The 19,130-nt window shown below is 35.9% G+C and overlaps 1 protein-coding gene across 5 annotated transcripts in view; it reads right to left on the reverse strand.

Moving 5' to 3' along the window:
• ERC2 (ELKS/RAB6-interacting/CAST family member 2) overlaps positions 1 to 19,130 on the reverse strand; it is a 486,963-nt gene that overhangs the window by 94,438 nt on the left and 373,395 nt on the right. For 4 of the 5 annotated variants that reach the window (XR_010305235.1, XR_010305234.1, XR_010305232.1 and 1 more), the window contains one exon: positions 16,939 to 17,004. Coding sequence is in view for 1 of the 5 variants with exons in the window: in XM_064156707.1 (XP_064012777.1) it covers positions 16,978 to 17,004 (27 nt within the window). In the remaining 4 variants the exon portion in view is untranslated. Of the gene's footprint in view, positions 1 to 6,891; positions 6,926 to 16,938; positions 17,005 to 19,130 lie in introns of those variants that run through there. The other variant, XM_064156707.1, reaches the window with a different exon arrangement.

Raw genomic sequence — 19,130 nt, forward strand, 5'->3', positions numbered from 1 at the left:
GAATTCCTTGAGCACTTTAAACAAGGACCTTCTGTAGCTTTACACTTGCAGCAGATGAGAAAAAAAAAATCAATTGATCTAATTTCATTCAGTTTATATACGAATGAGAACTGTGTGCTTTTAAAAACATATTCACATATTTTCTTTAATGTATGTAAAATATTAAAGTCTTCAGTAGTTATGTAAACTTTATAACTAAGAAATTAACTCATTTTAGGATTATGAGTGCCATTCTCCTCTAAAAGGAAGACAGGGAAAACAAGAAGTGAAAATTGTTCTAAGATTTCACATCATTCCGATTGCTTCCAGGAAAGAGCTGCTAATATGGAAAATCTCTAAAGATTTAAATAACAAACCACAAGGGCCAACATGCTGACCTTCAACCTAAAATAACTTTTACTGTATATTGACCTTACTCATACAGTTGTTTCATTGCCTTGATAAATAAAACAGAATATTAAGCACACTGCATACTGTACCTCTGTTAACATAAGAAATTCTCATGAAGAAATGTGTGTAAGGAATGCCTCAGACCTGGATGTGCTCACTTTGCCAGTTGCTAACCACTCTGGTAAGTAAAGCTTCCTGCCAATATGAACAGCTAGATCCTATGGGAAGCAAAACTGGCATACTCTACCTCATCGCATTGGCCTTCATACCACACAGCTAGTTAAAGACACATTCACTAACACATACACCAACACACACATGTTCTGCTTAAACTGTGGGTTAACAGCAAATGGAGACATTATTCCTGAGTAAGTCCTTTATATCCCATTCCTTTCCCTGATTCTTCGAGGATGGTAATGTCCAAGGTAGTCTCCCAAAATAATAAACACTATTTGACTAAGCATACAAAAAAAGATACAAACCATATGGCTGAGTATGCAAATTAAATGGGATGGGTAAATGTGAGATGGACTTACATTTATGTGGGTTCAGTTCAGGTACAAGCGACTGGAATGATGGACTCTGAAAGCTTTCAGTCACTACACATAAATAAGGATGAAGAAAAAAAAAAAAACCACCAACTTTGACACAACTACTCAATCCTCTGACCCTGGCAGGAAAGTGAAGCCAATTGGCCAAAGGAATTTAGATTTAGACTTCCTTGAAGATGATAGGATAATAGAACAGTATATTAACAAATATATCATGTTCACTAGATGAAGAAGCATCTCATTTATTCTTTCAACTCCAAAAACTGATGTTCCAATGCATGTCAAAATTTTAAGCATTCAGAGAATACTTGAAAGCTTCAAAGGGAAAAGCTATAAACTTTGTTTTCCATACAATGTTCTGCACCTTTCTCAATTCCTTCTTAGCTCCAGAATCATAGAATCAACCAGATTGGAAGAGACCTCCAAGATCATCCAGTCTAACCTAGCACCCAGCCCTAGCCAGTCAACTAGACCATGGTACTAAGTGCCTCATCCAGTCTTCTTGAACACCAGTGACTCCACCACCTCCCTGGGCAGCCCATGCCAATGGCAAATCACTCTCTCTGTGAAGAACTTCCGTGGAAACTGGTTGGTTGCCACCTTCTTGTTTCTTGTTTTCTTCAATCTAACAATGTATTTAGTAATAAATGTGAAAACTTCCTTAAAAGTGACTATGCATAATTTTCTGCTTTCATTATTTTGGTTTTTTTCCTAATTAGAAGGATTTGAAAAATACCAAGAATTGCAGGGGGGGGAAAGTTATTTCCCTAATTCAAAACTGAAATGTAACAGGAGATATATTATTTAATGCATAAAATAATATGCACTATGAACTCATTACTTGTCCAGCACTTCAGGAATCTCTAACCTCATCATATATTTTACTCTGCGTTCTGTATCTAACAGCATTGTACCTGTATATAAAGCTGTTATGTAAGTCAGAATTCTCCATCTGCTAAGGGTGAGTCCTTGAAAAATTACAATTGGAGACTAAATGTGGCCTTTTTATCTGTTTTGTTTAATCTAGACATCTGACAAGAAGGAAAATCAGATAAAATGTCTTTTCCTGAGTAGCTTCAATTAGCTCTGGAGAACAAAAGAGCTGTTTGGACTTCTCTGAGGGAGTAGGGCTTTCTCAAGAATTGACAAAAAGCCATGAAGAAAAGTTTTCTCACTGCTCATATGCTATTACTAGCTCTCAAAAGCACATAAAAGCATCTGAAAGAAATAATAGCACTTGTTTCAATATTGGTTTAATAGTCTGTTGGGGCTTTTTTCTTCAAATTTGACCTGTTCTTTAGATACTGAGGATGTGAATTATGTCTTCCTTAATAAAATTCACTGGGCAGAGGCATAAATCCATTGTAGGAGAAGAATTTTAAATCTTGAAGCATGGTGTTTAAAGACTTCAACTGCTGAATCAATCTTTTTTATACCTTGATAATATCACTGTACACTAGGAGTGGGATTTCTTTAATCTGCCCACTTGACATCTGCTATATCTAAACCAGTCTTTTTTTTTCCCTCTAGTCTGTAGATGAGTGAAGATAATTTACCTCACCGTGCTATAGTGACTATGTCTCTCTACAGAAAGAGTTTGGGTTCTGCTTTGCTGTAATAAGAGAACTAATACATATTTTTTCACTCACTGGAAAGACCCCATCAGAAGGTTCTTCTGTGGGCTAGTAAGAGTCACAGAATCAACCAGGTTGGAAAAGATCTCTAGGATCATCGAGTCCAACCTATCTCCTAACCCTTCTAATTAACAAAACCATGGCACTAAGTGCCTTATCCAGTCTCTTCTTAAACACCTCCAGGCATAGTGACTCCACCACCTCCCCAGCAGCCCCTTCCAATGGGCAATCACTCTTTCCGTGAAGAATTTCTTCCTAATGTCCAGCCTAAACCTGCCCTGGCACAGTTTGAGACTGTGTCCTCTTGTTCTGTCACTGGGTGCCTGAGAGAAGGGCCCAACTCCACCCAGCTACAACCTCCTTTCAGGTAGTTGTCGACAGCAATGAAGTCTCCCCTGAGCCTCCTCTTATCCAGCAGGTTCTCCAGCACCTTTCTACTTTCACCTGCCTGAAAGCATTCATACGGGCTAGGAAGTCTCTCTCTACCTCTTATCATATACAACAATTACAGGTTTGCAGAAATCTCTTTTTGTCAATCTGCAGTCTCAGAAAGCCAATTCCCAACTTCAAAACCAACCTCTTCCTTTCCAAGGACATATCAACCAACCCAAAACTATCTTCCTTCCTTACTGACGGTTGAAATGAAAAAGCAGAAGACAACATATTATTTAGCCAACATTTCTAACTTTTGACCCAAGTGCAGATGTAGAGTTATTTGATGAACTTCAAGTTCCTTCATAAGAATGGTAAAATGGAAAGTTCACCATTATCTTAAAAATAAAAAGGCATTATTTCCTACCACCTCCTCGTGCCCCATCTCTGCTACTGGGGATAGTTGTTTGTTGCTGTAATACTTGTTTCAAGGATCACTATGTTAGAAAAGCAGTGTTAGAGGCATTGAAATATTTTGCAGTTTGACAGAATCCAAACAACTCTTCAGGAAGTTAATTACCACTGAGCTTTAAAATAAGTAACACCATCTACTACCAGAATCAACATCTCAGCGTGTTATTCATATGTTCGCCCACCTCATTAAGTCTACCTCCAAAAAGAATCCTTAAAGGAGGACAAAATGAAAGAATTTTTGATTAGTCAATTGTAGATTTAATATCCTATTGTACTATAAATTTGTGCACATCCTACATACAAAAGCACTGGCTGCAACAAGACAGTGTAAAATGAAACCAGATTTCTGCATGATCCCACTTCCTTTAAGTGGTTTTAAACTATTTTTTTTTCCATTTTAATCCGGGATTTCAAAGCAGCATCTGGGCAAAATAAGCTTTTAATATAGACCACTGATTTATTTATTGCTTGCAACCGTATTTGGCAATCAAAATATGCATGCAACAACTTCACACAAAGCAATTGCACAGTCATTCAGTAAAGCAAGCACTTGTAAAAGACAATTAGTTTGCTAAGAAAGAAGGCAGGCAGTAACATGCATTTTGAATGACAGGTCTAAGTTTCAACAGCAGCTTCCAGGAAACATTTACATTTGAAAAATCTCTGCTTTGACCTCTTTTACCCCAGTTTGCTTGCTGGCAGATAGGAGTACATGACAAATGAACCTAATTTAAGTGGGCTGAATGCCAGATCGCCTGTTAAAAAGGAGCACTTGATTGTACATTAGGTGAGAGGTCAGTGACACCGAACACCAGCAGGTGTAATAACAACTGCAGGCTTTTTGTAAAGGAAATGCAAACAAGAATTTACCCCGAGGACATTCAGGATAGTGCCTATCTGCTTAGGTACCAAGTGATTGGCAGTTAGGATTGTACATCAGGATACTCGGTGATGCTATGTTAAGCTGTATCATGACAGGACTTTGAAGAGTATGTCACAAAAGACAGAATCGCTCCAATCATAAACCACAAAACCAGACACTGAAGAAGAAGGCAGCTTTTCTAGTACTAAAAAAGCCTTAAAATATACAGAACAAATTCTTCTGCATCTCAGCAACTTTCTTTCACGCTACAACACCTTCATTCACCTGCCACCACTCAAAAACACCAGTGTTGGAGCTACGTGATCATTAATCTTTGAAACATTTGCCAATGGAATATTAGGTTCTTGCAAACTGTGCAGATTCTACCCGCCATTTCTGGATGAATACAGAAGAACAATAAGTAAATAGGATTTTAAACCAGTGACATTCCATCATTAAACTATTTGTCAAACACCCCACCTGCAGTTTTGAAGGCTTTATATTCCAACTACTGCCTTTTCATCTTACACTTCCTTATAAAGAAGCTTGCTAAGATTGCATTATACCAACAACTGCAAAGCACACAATTTATACCAATCATGGTGCAGTCCTGTAACAATGACAATCTCCAGTACAGCTTTTATATATCTGGGGACTTCATTTTCTAGAATAGCACATCAACAGTTTATTTCTGGAATGTTTGGAGCTCTTTTGGCTGAGATCTATTTATTTCATGTTGGGTTAGAAGCTGGCCATGCGTCTTTGTGTGTGACACCAAGAACACCAACAGAGTTCTTGGGTAACAGCATGCATGCTTTAATTCATTATTGGTGCCAGAATCCTAGCAGAAACTGTGTCATATTTATACCTACATTTAATCTTGCCTAATAAAATTATGAGGTTAATAGCTTGCTTAATTGCTCACTGCTTTCCATTTTCTGAAACACATTGCTCTGAATTCTCAGATATGGCAGATGCTGCTCAGTGAGAGAGATGGCTTGATTATCTTTCAAATGAAAATATTTGTGCTGATTTAATTTTGAATGCAACTTTTCATAAGATTATGCTCTAACACACATGCCAAGTGAGGTAGGTTATGAAAAAGACACCTACTGGTGAGTATGGAACAGTAGAGGAGGTTTATATTTAGATTTCAGTCATTACATTCTGATTTGTATTGGAAAGCAACTCACAGTCATGAAAACGAGAACAGCACAGCTGACACACTCTCCATTCTAAAAGTTCTTGTGTGAAACTTTGTCCTTAAAGATGTCAGTGGGACAACACTAGAGTTTACTGATGTTACTGTAAGTGTCACAGAACTGTGGTAGCTTCTTGTGCTACATTTCTCCTCTTCAACAAACACACACTTTCCCCATAATAAAAAAAACCCCCGAGATGAAACCATGAGAAAATAAAGTTTTGTAAACTCAGTACTACACTTCTGGTAATAAAATGAATCACCCACTGTCATTACTTCTGAAGTAAAAACATTCTGTGTCTTAAAGATCTTCCAGCTGGTCAAGTTTGTTTCTGAATGGCTTTTATGTATAAAACCATGCACAACCACACTCTACACCATTGTTTCACCATACTCCAAATTTACAGGGCAGCTATGAACAATTTTCTCCCCACACAGAAAGTATACACAAGTGAAAGATATGTAACATTCCACTTGTCGAAACAACTTGTTGTCTGAAAACTTAAATGCAGTGTCCTAAATTGCTTCCTAATTCCTTTAGAGAATTTTGTGTTCCAGGAGAGTTTGGTGGCAACTTAGAGGCATTGGATCACATAACCTCATGAATGTGAATGCACAAAGACAGCACTGGAAATATTTCTAACATCAGTTTTTACCTGACATTTCCTTCATGAGTGCTAAAGAGACACTTAAGTTTTGTCCTATCAGTCCATTTAGGGGAGAATGTACTTACGTGTTAAGCACCTGCTGGGTGGTGGCAGGGAATCTGTCCTTTGATCAAAGGGAGACATACAGGTTTTACTTTACATTCTGTCTCTCCAGCTCTCAACTGGCCCATAGCTGGAGGGATTCATTTCAGGATTTTTCTTTATTCCAAGGATTCTGTTACTTACTGCATACCGCCACCCAAGACATCAGGGCTATAAACCAAACACTCTTTGTGGTACACCCATATGACAGACTTCAAAATGGAAACAATATTTAACTTAAACCTGTAAGATCAAGTTTGCTGAAATCCTGCAACACATGCAGCTTTTGAACACTTCAATATCAGATCAAAGTTTGATAGACAGAGTCAAGGAGAGAATCAGTACATTTAAACCTATCAATCCTCAAGGAAAAACAGAGTACATTGGTAAAAGTACAGTTAGCAGTAGTCATTCTGTCATGCTGCTAACAGCAAGTTAAATATATCTGGGGAGCTCATGTTTTTTCTCTGTTGAGTATCTTTTTTCTGTAAATAAGGTTCTCACTCAGCTTGTTTTAAAATACAATATTAGAAGTTACACTGCTTTACAAGGAAGGCTATTTTATTTCTGATTCTTATATTGAAGGATCATTTTCAGATAGAACTTTCCCAAGCCTTCTTCAAGCAATAAAACTGTCTCTGTTGAGGATTCATATACAATTCCAGCAGATTTCACACTAAGACTTCTCTTTCCTTCAAAATGAAAAGACAAGGTCCTATGAACACTGCAATATTTGAACAAGTAGTCTTAATTTATTCTAAATTAATATTAGAGAACTTAAACAGGTAAAAGAGCTCAAACTGAAAGAATCAGCTGAGCACGAGTCCTTCTCTTTTGCAATCAGTTGCAGGCTTTCTTTCTGTTGCCAGGTTCAGTTCTAAAACTATTACTACTAGGAGCTATTTTTTGAACAAACATATTTTTTTCTTAAAATGAATGGTAATTTTATTTTTAAATATTTTTCTGCCTATTAATTACACACTCTAAAGACTTCACAAGCCTCAAGGTAAACTGATATGCAACACTGCAGTTGTAAAATAGTTCATTTCAGTTAAAACCCAGCTAACAATAAGACAGTTTCTTATTGAAAATTCTGCCACTGACTATAGAAACTAGGCCAATTTACAAATGAAGAAAAAAGACAACTGTGTAAAGAACAGAATAAAAGCTGAATCTAGTTTGGCAAAGAAATATGGTGGGGGAAAAGCTCAGCAAAGATTCTGAGTGGTTTTAGAAGTTTGTAGAAAGGATGCACTGTCAATCATAAACATTATACAAATAAAGGTGGCAGGATATATGTAAGTATCTCTACAATTTTGTCAGCCTTGCAGACAGTATTAGTGAAGGTATTAGGGTGGGTAAGAAATTAGGTTTTGATTAAATCTAACCGCAGATTTAAATATAGTAAGGCAGAGAAGAACATTTAGAATCATAGAATCAGTCAGGGTTGGAAGGGACCACAACAATCATCTAGTTCCAATCTCCCTGCCATTGGGAGGGACACCCTACCCTAGATCAGGTTGGCTAGAGCCCCATCCAGCCTGGCCTTAAACACCTCCAGGAATGGGGCCTCAACCACTTCCCTTGGCAACCCATTCCAGGCTCTCACCACTTTCATGGTGAAGAACTTCCTCCTCACTTCCAGTTTGAACCTACCCATTTCCTTCACCCCATTCCTCCTAGTCCTGCCACTACCTGATATCCTAAAAAGTCCCTCCCCAGCTTTTCTGTAGGCCCCCTAAATAGTTGGTAAAAAAATTCTTTCAGTAGCGTGACACTGAAGGCAAATCCAACACTGGATCAGGAACTGCTATAAAAATATTTAACAAAATGAGTAATGCATTTCACCTTTATTATTTTTTACCCCACAATTAATGCTGGTGGGATACATCATTCAATTAAATAACAAAAAAAAAAAAAAAAAAAAAAGAAATGGCAATCTCAAGAGCATTTTCCACACAAAAGGCTTGAACACAACTTAATTCAATCAAAATGTTAGGATCTGTTATTACTTACACTGGTATAAATTCCTATAGAGGTACAGAACCACTGCAAGTCAGACCTAAAGCCTCTAACTGCCCTAATCAAAATCATCCCAGCTAACAGAATTCCAAAATCATTAAAAACTTACCTCAGTGCTTACATTTGACCCTATCCATATACTCAGAACTAAAATGAATCCTCATGAAAAGCTTACATGCAAGAGCCAGGTCAAAAGACGTAAAAGACTACACAAAGAATGTGACTGTACTCTGCTGCTTTGATGGCTCCAGCAAGGAAAGATTTAGGCTTCAGTCACATAAGGGAGCAGTGGTCATTCATAAACACTTATAGATGGACTTTGAGATCTGCTACAAAGAGCAAAGCTTTTAGCTCTATTTGTGATTTATAACATTTCAAAGTCCTTGGAACCATGTGTGACAAAATTAATTGTATCACTGATATAATTGGCCCAGCAAAGACCTATTGCAAGATCCATCAAAAAAAATAAACCAACAAAGAACCCACACCCAATAAAAACAAAGAACCCACCCCATCAACCAACCCCAAAGAAACCATTTTGAAGGACTGTTTTCCCTAGAAGTTAAGAGATTTAATATCCAAAATTATAGCTCCTATATAAAATGGAAAATATTATTTATTGCTGATCTCCATGCTTGCATCTGGTAAAAATACATATCTCTGCAAAATGAACAAAGAGGTTCTGATACTGATTAAACAAGAAAACTGCACTGCTTTAATTTAAATTATTTGAATAACTTGATTACCTAAATTGGTGCAAGAGCCTTCGAAGACAAAGTTATTTCAGTAAGAGCCTTTTTTGGGTTTACTTATGGACATAATCCTCTTCCAGACTGAGCTTTTTCACTTGAAGATGTTACTGCCACTAGCTGCACTTCACTAACTATCAGCTGGATGTTACCACAGAGTTTCCAATAGAGTCAGAAACATCAGAATGCTCTCTAATCCATGTTAGGCAATGATAAACAGGTGTGCCTCATGAATGGGTATTCATCATTGTTTGAGATAGCCTGGCTTAGTTTGCTTGAAGTTGGTATGGGATTGTTGGGATGATTTTTCCTGTTAACAGATCTGGAAAGGGTAACAATCTCTAGCAGAAAAATAGTAATAAGCGCATAAGGGTAGTGGTAACAACACGATCAACTGGCACAGCTGTCCATGGCCTATGGCTGTGGACAGACATCCTTATCTACATCCAGATACACTGTTGAAAGAGATTCCAGATGTTTATCTCTCTCCCTTCTAAAACTATTACTTCTTTAAATTTTCCAGTAACACTATTCAAGGGAACAGCTTGCTCATTTTAGTTAAAAAGATATAGTTTAAAACAAAACTAGTACCTGAACTGCTTAGCTAGCTAGCTTGGCTCACTTTGGTATAGCTCAGAGTCAAGCTAAAGAGTTTACGATCTGGCCAGCTAGACAGTCTGAAACACTTCAGGAGGGAGCCAGTGAAATCGTCACTGCTCTTCTGGAAAACAGATCTGTAAACATTTTCACTAGTGAACTGTTTAGAAAGCAAAGATCAAAACTGAAGCAAAACAAAGCAGCAAGGCTCTTTTGCGGAACACAGGGATATCCCATCACAACAAAGTTGCTCTTTGCCTAGTGGTCTATTGAAATGGGTAATTAGCACAAAAGATTTTTTTGAACAAATGAGAATGTTGGTGCCAAAACAGATGCCTAATAAGAAGAACATTAACAGGCATTCCTTAACTATTTCTAATCCAGTACATTTGCATTACAAATTGGATCTGATTGCCTTACATTTGTAACTAGAGTGCAAGTATATAAATAGCTCAGTGTTGTCAAAGCAGTGTTCCTGAGATGCTTGACACTGAATGTAATTAAATCACAAGAACAAATATTTTTCTTAGATTTCTGTATTGTGCTCTCTTAGAGAATTATTTATAAATTGCTATGCTTTGGCCACTGATTCAAGGCTCTGACTCAACCCTGCCTAATGCATTTGGCAGAAAAAGAGAACAGCTGCTCAAGCAGTATACACCTCTTGAAACAGCTTTTGCATCTACACCTCACTCAGCTCCATTTCATCTGCAGCCACCACACCCAGATGAAGTATTTCAATTTCCACATGTATGTGATCTGATAATCTGCATTATAATGCACTGCCAGGATAAGATGAAGCGCAAGAGACAGTGACACGGCTCAGAACTGGCTCCAGGCCTTGTGGCTAGTAGGACTGGATATCTACCATAGCAGTCATCATCTATCAAAGCTTTTCCTTGAGGAAGCCAAAATATATGCAACATCAACTGGTATTGCATTGATATTAAGTAGGTCAGCACAGGGACTTTTCTTCCTCTTTTTTTTCCCTAAGGAAAGCAGTATAAAGTATTGTCATTAGAATAAATATGTTTACCTTTATCAAAAATAGATACTGGCTAATTTTTATTAGCTATTGTTTTCTCTACTCCATTGGACATTTTCTCTTGTATTTTCAATAAACTTACTAGAGCAGTTTGTAATTCTTACTCAACATTGACTGTTTCCTTCATAGTTTAGTACTGTAAAATCTTACATTCAGTTTAGCTCATATGACCTTTGTTGAGGTCTTTAAGCCAGATGCTACTTCTGCTTCCAAACCAACCAAGCTCTTCCAAGAAAACCAGTCCCATACTCACATACTCTCATACTCAGAAACAATTTTCATGAGAAATAATAGTAATTTCACATGATAAATGAATATTTATAAAAGTGCAGTCCAACAAAATGCAATTCAACTTTGAATTTACCTCTCTACAGATGCTATTTAAAGCATATTTTTGCTCCTTTTCCTAGGACGTTAGTTTAGCCTCAGGTGTCAAGCTGTATCTAGAATATTTGATGATTACTACTTTTGGTGTGAAGTCAGTGATAATATGTTCCTGTTTACTATTATAACATTTTGAAACAAAATTTAGCTCTGAAAATACATACTGCCTTTTCTCGCTGTCTGTGGTCTTAAAAATAGCTCTACCGTGTTACTTATTTTTACAACGGAAGATTATAAAAGAACACAACTGATTATTGTAGGCCCTGTGATTGTTGTCTTTAGGTTGACTACACCAAAAGCTTTGAAGTTCAATTCATCACCTACATTTTCAGATTGTTTGCACACCTTCTGCACCTGCAGTGAAGAAGCTGAGGCCAAAGTTCAGGCAGAATGGTCTGACTCACGCAGCTAAAATACCTGACAGACAAAAATCTACTGAATTTATACAATAAAATTCTATAGCTAGACATGAGGGTAATTTGGTGTCTCATAAATACCATGGATAAGATAAGATAAATGCCTGCTGAAGCAAAAGACATCTAGTTTGTACAACTCTTTTGGGGAATACATGCACAGATGTTTTTGTACTAAGACTACAAACAAATCAAAAGACAGAAACTTCTGAATGAAAACTTAATGGAACAGAAATAAATAACAAGACTTTCATTGACTTCATTGGGCCTCATGTTTCAACTTCTGACCTTAACTCAAATGCATTAGGCTATAGAAGTGTTGCAGCAGAAACTTAAGAATTTTATCTATTAATTTTCAAAAGAACAATGCTAATCTTCTCTGCTGAGCTTCCATTCCAAAGGAAACAGGGTAAGTTCCATGCTTATCAGGCAATTTATGTATTTCCAGTTGTTTTTTTTTTTTAATTAAAAATATATACAGCTAAATAAACTACTATGTGTTTTTAATGAAAACCCTCTCTCTTTGATGATGGGCAATTAATATCCAAAAAATCTAGCCCTGGAAAGGCCAACTTTTAGAAAAAAAAAAAAAAGTATTTTTTAACTAGTATAAAATTTCCCAATTAAAGCAAGAACTATAAACATTTTCCATTAACTATGAAAGTATCCTAGCAGGAATGATGACTAGTCACAAATCCATCCCTAGTTTGCAAAACAAACATTGCTAAGGAAGTCTCTCCTTTGGTTTAGAAAAAATCAAGTTGTAGCAAAACAACAATCGTATCTAAAAATTCGCTAAAGTTTCCTTGGGCTCCAGCCAGTGCAGCAACAGCCACTTAACCACTTATGCATAAAACTAGTTCTATGTGAGAAAATTAATGCTGCAGTCATGCTCTTTATTTTTTCATTGCTTCTCATGCTACTAAGTTCAACATTAACGTGGTTTGTTTTTTGGCTTTTTTAAAATGGGCTAAACAGAATATCCAAGCATAAAGAAAAATAAATTATTTACAAAAATCTTCACATGAAATAATGACAACAAAAGGCAGAACAGTAGCTAATAGTTGATGTCTTTAAACATATCCTTATATAGTAAGATGACCACATTTCATTATGCTTTAACTGCTATTAGTAAGTACAACTCGAAAGAGAACTCTCCACCACATCTCAACAAAGGCAAAGTCAGACACCACTCCATTCTTAAAAAACCTTCTCCTCCACATGCCTTCAAACACACAGAACACATCCAACAGATAGAAGTGAACTTGACTATCTGCCCAAGCAACAGTTAAGCAGCCTTATTCCTTCACCCCTTTTGTAGGCAATTTCTGCTTTGAAGGGCTCTTTTACAGCATGACACTGCCCTTCCTGAAGAATTGCCTCCACACTGTGTACTAAGCAAAATGTTTAAATTACCAACTTGATTTTTTTATCCTAATTCTAAATTTAGCAGACTAGATTTATGACTCTGGTTTCACAATCAGAGGGCATCACTTGCTGCCAAGTACAAGCTCCAGCCTCTCTTTGTTTCCAAGTGTGAAGATAACTCTGTTCTAAGACTAGGAGAGACAATAAATTCAGACAAGCACTCCTATACATCTTTTAAAACATTTAATTTACCTGACATCTGAGAAAGAATAAAGTCTACAATGTTATACAAATAAAATATGTAGAAATAGGTTTGAGTTGATTTCTACTGCAGACACACATGGACAACTTGTGACAACAGTTTTCCCAGTGTCTGCTGCAGTTCAGTGGCAGGAACTGGAAAAGGAAACATCAAAATACTTGCATTCAACCTGCACACATCAGCTGGGCCACAAATCACATGGCTTCAGTTACCCATGACAGACTGCTATGTAGGATTAATTCTTAATTAATTCTTAAATTAATTAATTCTTTAATTAATTAATTCTTAAAACTTATAATCATTCTTTTTTTTCCTTTTTTTTTTCCTCCGAGAAGAGATCCTGTTTCTAACAAGCCCCAAGCAGTGAAGCTACATGTGCTACCAAATTTGCTGGCCACCTCTGACTGTTCCTTAGTGGGCACCTAGCTCTCCATAACCTTGCAACATATTCTTGTTCTGTCACTCTGTTTCCAGCATCACTTTGTGTCACTCTTGTGTAGTAAGTATATCAGCACTAAAGTTTAAAAGGACTTGATTGATTTTTAACTTACTACATTTTAAAGGTAAGTAGAAAACCAGCTTGTGCTATCCTTACTTAGGCAGACTACTACGTCATGTCCTCAGGAAAACTTTTGATTGTATGAGGCTATCCATATGGTACATAAAACAATCTTAGGAAGACTACAGAATCAGGATAAAAATAGACTTGAAACAAAGCAAGTTAAGAAGCCAAACATTTTGGTATCCCAAGGGCTTTCTGTTTTGCAGGAAAAAAAACTCTAGTTCAAAAGCAGGTAGTTTATTTCAGACTACTGTAACAAAAATTACATTCATTTTCTCTCAGTCTGTTGGTGGTCAATTTTTAAAACTATTGTACACTTTGTACACAACTTTTTCTTAAATCAAATGTCTCTTTGGGAATCCAAGCAGTTCAATCACTCATCCAACTCTACTACTACCATACAAGAGTTGAATCATCCTGCCTAATCCTGCAGCCACAGTGCAATGAAGGTAACTGGCATGAACTGTTGCACCTATCATTGCTGATGTGGAACAATTGTTTAGGGAGTTTTATAACCTTGGCTCTTTAAGAAGAGTATCCAGACTCCTCTGATGTGCACTGCCAAGAACACAGGACAGAGCACTGTCTAGTGACGAGTTTACACCTAGAGCTTCAAAACTCTCCACAGAAATAGATTTCTCATAATCACTTCCTTGAACACCCTATTCAAGTCAACCATGCCACTTTTAAACAGTCATGCAATGTTCAAGACACTTCATTCCACCCTCATTAGTAACTGTTTGAGCTATTAAATTCACTCAGTCTTGAGCCACATGCATCCAGGCACTACTCCTTTCAATACATAACTACAGTTTCAAAAAGCAGATTTTCACAGGAATATCACACAGCAAGTTATAACAACAGACCTATAAAATAAACCCACATACTTCACAAAGATAGTGTCTGCAAGACTTAACCATACCAGACTTCAGATTCTTAGTATATATTCTGTGTAGAAAGAGGAAATAATCCAGTTATCCAAAATTTTAATTTCCTTAACAGATCCAGGGCTTTAGTCTGTGTGGCAGAAATTACTACGGAGTTATCTCACAACCAAGTAATTTTTAATTGCAGCTCTGCTCAAATATCAGAAAGGAGGAATAAAGACCTCAAAGGCAGTTTATGTCACAACTTTTACTCCTCAAGAACTGGTTTAATATGAGAGCTAAGCAGGTCAGTTCCATTTGAGTAACCCATCAATGAGTGAAGACTGCAAACTCACAAAACCAAATCAAGCTGTTAGCTCTCAGATATGTGCAAAAGAGGGGAAAAAATAACATTCCAAGTATATCCTTTGCAAGCATATCTTTGTGCAAGCATCTCTTAACAGTGAATAGGAGAAAATTTTGTATTTTTATAACAGTTTATAGGTCTGGGATCTAAATTAATTTTTCCCCTAGAGAAGGAGGTTTATGATATGAATTTTCACTCCACTAGACTCATGGCTATTCTACCTACAAGGACAGGTCTGCTCATGAGCTTATTCAGGAAGAGAGGCAATGCCTGCTACCAGCTATTTGTTATACTACCTGAGCAGCACTTCCTTGAAAAGAAACAGCAAACAAGTTATTTGCCAAGGGTCTGGCATATACCAATATCAGATAAGTTATGTTGACATTTGAACAAGATCCAGAGAGGAATGCCTGTTTTGAACTTGGAAATATATACGGGTACAGAAAATAAACAAAGATCTGCCCTCCACATCCCAAACAGAAGAATGATGCTGACAAACAGCTAAACCTCACATTACTTTTAAATAACACCATAAATTGATATTAAAATATCATGTGGCTGCAGATAACTGAACTTTTCCAATTTCTTAAAATACAACACTAAAAAAAAAAATCCACAAGTTTTTTTTTACATGTTTATGTGAAAAAAACCCAACAATTCCAGATTTATCTTCAGGCCACTCATTTTCAGGAAAGAAGAAAGCGTAAAGAAGTCAGAATATGAGTCACATCCTTTCCTACTATTACCACCTGCAACATGTGCATCCATAAACAGAGAGGTTATCTACACATACAACCTGAACAAGCATGACATATAAAACTGAATCAGAAAGTATAAACCAAAAAAGGATTATAACTACAGGCTGATAAACTGAAGTTGCTTTCTTTTAAATGTTAATGGTATGACAAGGTCTGATATTTTATTTTACAATTGTGCAATCACAAACTTCTCCATGCCAGAATATGCTTTGCAAGGCACAGCTGTTCTAAACAGTAAATGTAATCCCAACAATTATTTTTGAGACTGTATTCCTGTCAAATAGAACAACTTACTTGTAATGTAGCTTATAAGTCTACTGGGGAAAAAAACAAACCAACCACCTACCAAATCATACGGGGCTTACTTGGGGTGACAGAAGCAAAAGCAATATCGAATAAAGTAATGCAGCTTTAATAACATTAATCTCAAGTCATGCCAGTAGATTTTGCTCCTCTGAACAATTTCATTTTTGTAAATAGAACTGTTTCAGTAAGAAGTAGTGACATGACAACATTTTCTGAGAGCAAACTACCAGGCCTGATGGTCTAAGCAATGTAGAGACCACAGTTATCACAGGCTATAAACTACCTACAGCTTCAAAGGCATGCACCAAATAAGTGGGTATGTACTGATCAATAACTGACAAATGGTGACAATACAACATTTCCTCCTACTTGGAAGAGATTTAAACAGAATAAACTGCACTTTGGACTCTTAAATATCACAAGCAAATTATTCCATGAATGTTACTCTATCATATTATTTCAAGCATCTATTATACTAGTAGATTATTTTTGAATTATTAAACATCTGCTGCTCATTCTAAAATTTCACTAAAACTTTTCAGCTTAATAGATAGTCTTATTTTTTATCATGCATATTCTGTTTTCTATTCCAGTGAAAATGTATGCTTAATCTCTGGCAAACTTTCCCCACTATCAAACTTTCATAGTAATTTTGTAAAGATATTACATTTCTCTTACAGATATTTTCAAGACAATAGAGGAGATTAATTCTAGTTTAAAGAAATATTTAGCTACTGAAAAAAAGGTAATCATTCAGACAGATACAAACAGATAGAAACAGAGTTATTTTGAAGTTCTGTACCTACCTATACCTTTAGCCAAACCAGACTATGAAGAAAATTGAAACACTAGATCATTAAACCATCAGATATATTCTCTTATTATTCATTGCATATAAGAACACCTTTTACAGAATTCACAAGAAACACACAGCTCCATGTAATTTAAAATAAAACAATAACAATTAGACTGCAATTTGAAAGAAATAGAGAAGAAAGTTTCTTACCCCTCAAAACAAAACTGGAACTTTGGTTTACAGGAATGGCTATGCCCATATACCCTCCTCATCATCCTGTGTGCCAGACATTAGGAGATGCACAGGGAAGTCGTTCACATTGGAATGAAAGAAGAAAAGGTTAGTCAATTTGGTGTATATAAACCAGAATTATGAAAGAAGAAAAGGTTAGTTACTTTGGTGTATATAAGCCAGAATTTTCCTGGTTGTTAAAGACTTTAAAAAAAATTCCAGTGAAAACTAAAGAAATTCCTCCTACCTATACAAGCAATTTGCATCTATAGCAACCAAAAAAACCAACATTGATGTAAACATTTTTTCTCACCCAGTTAAAACAGTGTGTAGGAAGTACATTAGAGGATTACGTATTAAAAGATCATCTGTTTTTTTAGTTGCATACAATTCAAAACAACGTGGACAGCCTTATAAGTAAGCAAATTAATTACTACAATCAAATTGTCTTACATTCTGTTAAGTTAAAAGATACAAAATTGCTGCAGGGAGAAAATAAATCTGTCCTTTGGGAAGCTGATTTTTCTATCCCATTTAACATCTTTTAAGCCATTCTTAAATGCTACAAATTTGAATAACATTAGACAGTTTCTCTCCTTTATTGCAATTTCCACTATTACTATTAATCAATTAGAGTTTTAATGATAGATACCACAATGGCTATCATAACAATTTCATTAATTTGTGTATTGTTTTCCTGTAGACATGCTGAGAGCTGAAGGTTTTTCTTTAGATTTACTCTGAACTTGAATTAAAAATAAGAAAACAGAAGCAAAACTAAACATGGAGAGTGAGATGTTCTTTCTGGAATCCATTTACTGAAGATTACATTTGTTTTTTATAATGATTCATTACCTATGCACATACAGTTGTTTAAGTGTGTATCTATAGCCATATCTAGTTCCACTGTGCCAAACTCATGTAATGCTTTGCTTCTAGATCAAGGTGCACAGCACAATTTTCTTTCATTTAACTTAGCACTTCAAATAAAAATACAACCACATCATTTCAGATATCCTGAAAATTCACCAATTAGTATTTTAGAAACTTTTAAAAATCACATTCTACAGTTTCAAGACTTTGAAAGTTAGCTGGTGTAACATATTGCTGGCACTTAATTAAATTTAAAACCTAAATAAAATGAAAGGTATTTAATTATGATTGAAACAGACAGGAATTTTAGCCTGAAAATATACACTGCCAGTATCACTACTGTTCTTAGTCCATTCTTGGAACAAAAAAGAGCTCCCAGATGTCAACTGTTATTAAAAACCAGATGTTAAGATAGATGTCTTGCATGTTGCTGAATTAAGTAAAGAAATCTGACAATCCACTATAAACTTAGCTATCATTTAACACAGAAGAAACGTGGGTAGATTTTTTATAGTTAACTTGGAACATATCTTAGTTATAAGGTCTGCACAACTACACCACAAAACAAAGACACACTCAGGCCTGGAATACTCTTATTTACTTTTGAAACAAAAGGAGAGATTATGTAAAACTTCCAACGAGCTGGGTTTGCCTCACTGAAAATACAAGCCCTTCCCTCTGAATTCTACAGGAGCTACTTTTATTCAAGCCTACTAACACTAATTGAACTGACTTTGACGTTGACAAGATTTCTGGCAGAGTAAAGGTTGAAGAAAGACCGAAGGATTTCTTTTCCACCAAGCAGTTTGATCCTATTTCACTAACAGAATGCATTAGGTTAATCTTTGGTAATATCTTTAAAAACAACAAAACTCAACAAAATTGGCAACTCAGGAGTCATTTGGAAATGTCTTAACTACACACAGCTGTTTTGCAGTTTACTGCATTGTAATTATTCAAACAGGCAGATGTTAATTTTTACTTCAATTATTTGTCTGATGTCTTTTTGGCAAGAATTTTAGAGGAGTTTAAAAATCAAATTTTGCCAAATATTTTTGAATGGCATTATGGGAAATTACAGACTATACAGTATGACACTGATCCTGATATTTGATAAGCAATAAATTAAAAGCTGGAGTTGAGTTCATGTCAATCAATGTAGATTTATTGACTACTGTACCCATCAAAATATCTTTCTATATTTTTCAATTATATAAATACTCTTTTTGATAAGGTAAGTGCTTTGAAATATTATGCTGAGATTTCTGTAAGACATTTGATTATGTGTCACAAGACAG

Source organism: Pogoniulus pusillus, chromosome 16 (genome assembly GCF_015220805.1).
Source record: "Pogoniulus pusillus isolate bPogPus1 chromosome 16, bPogPus1.pri, whole genome shotgun sequence".
Lineage (NCBI taxonomy): Eukaryota > Metazoa > Chordata > Aves > Piciformes > Lybiidae > Pogoniulus > Pogoniulus pusillus.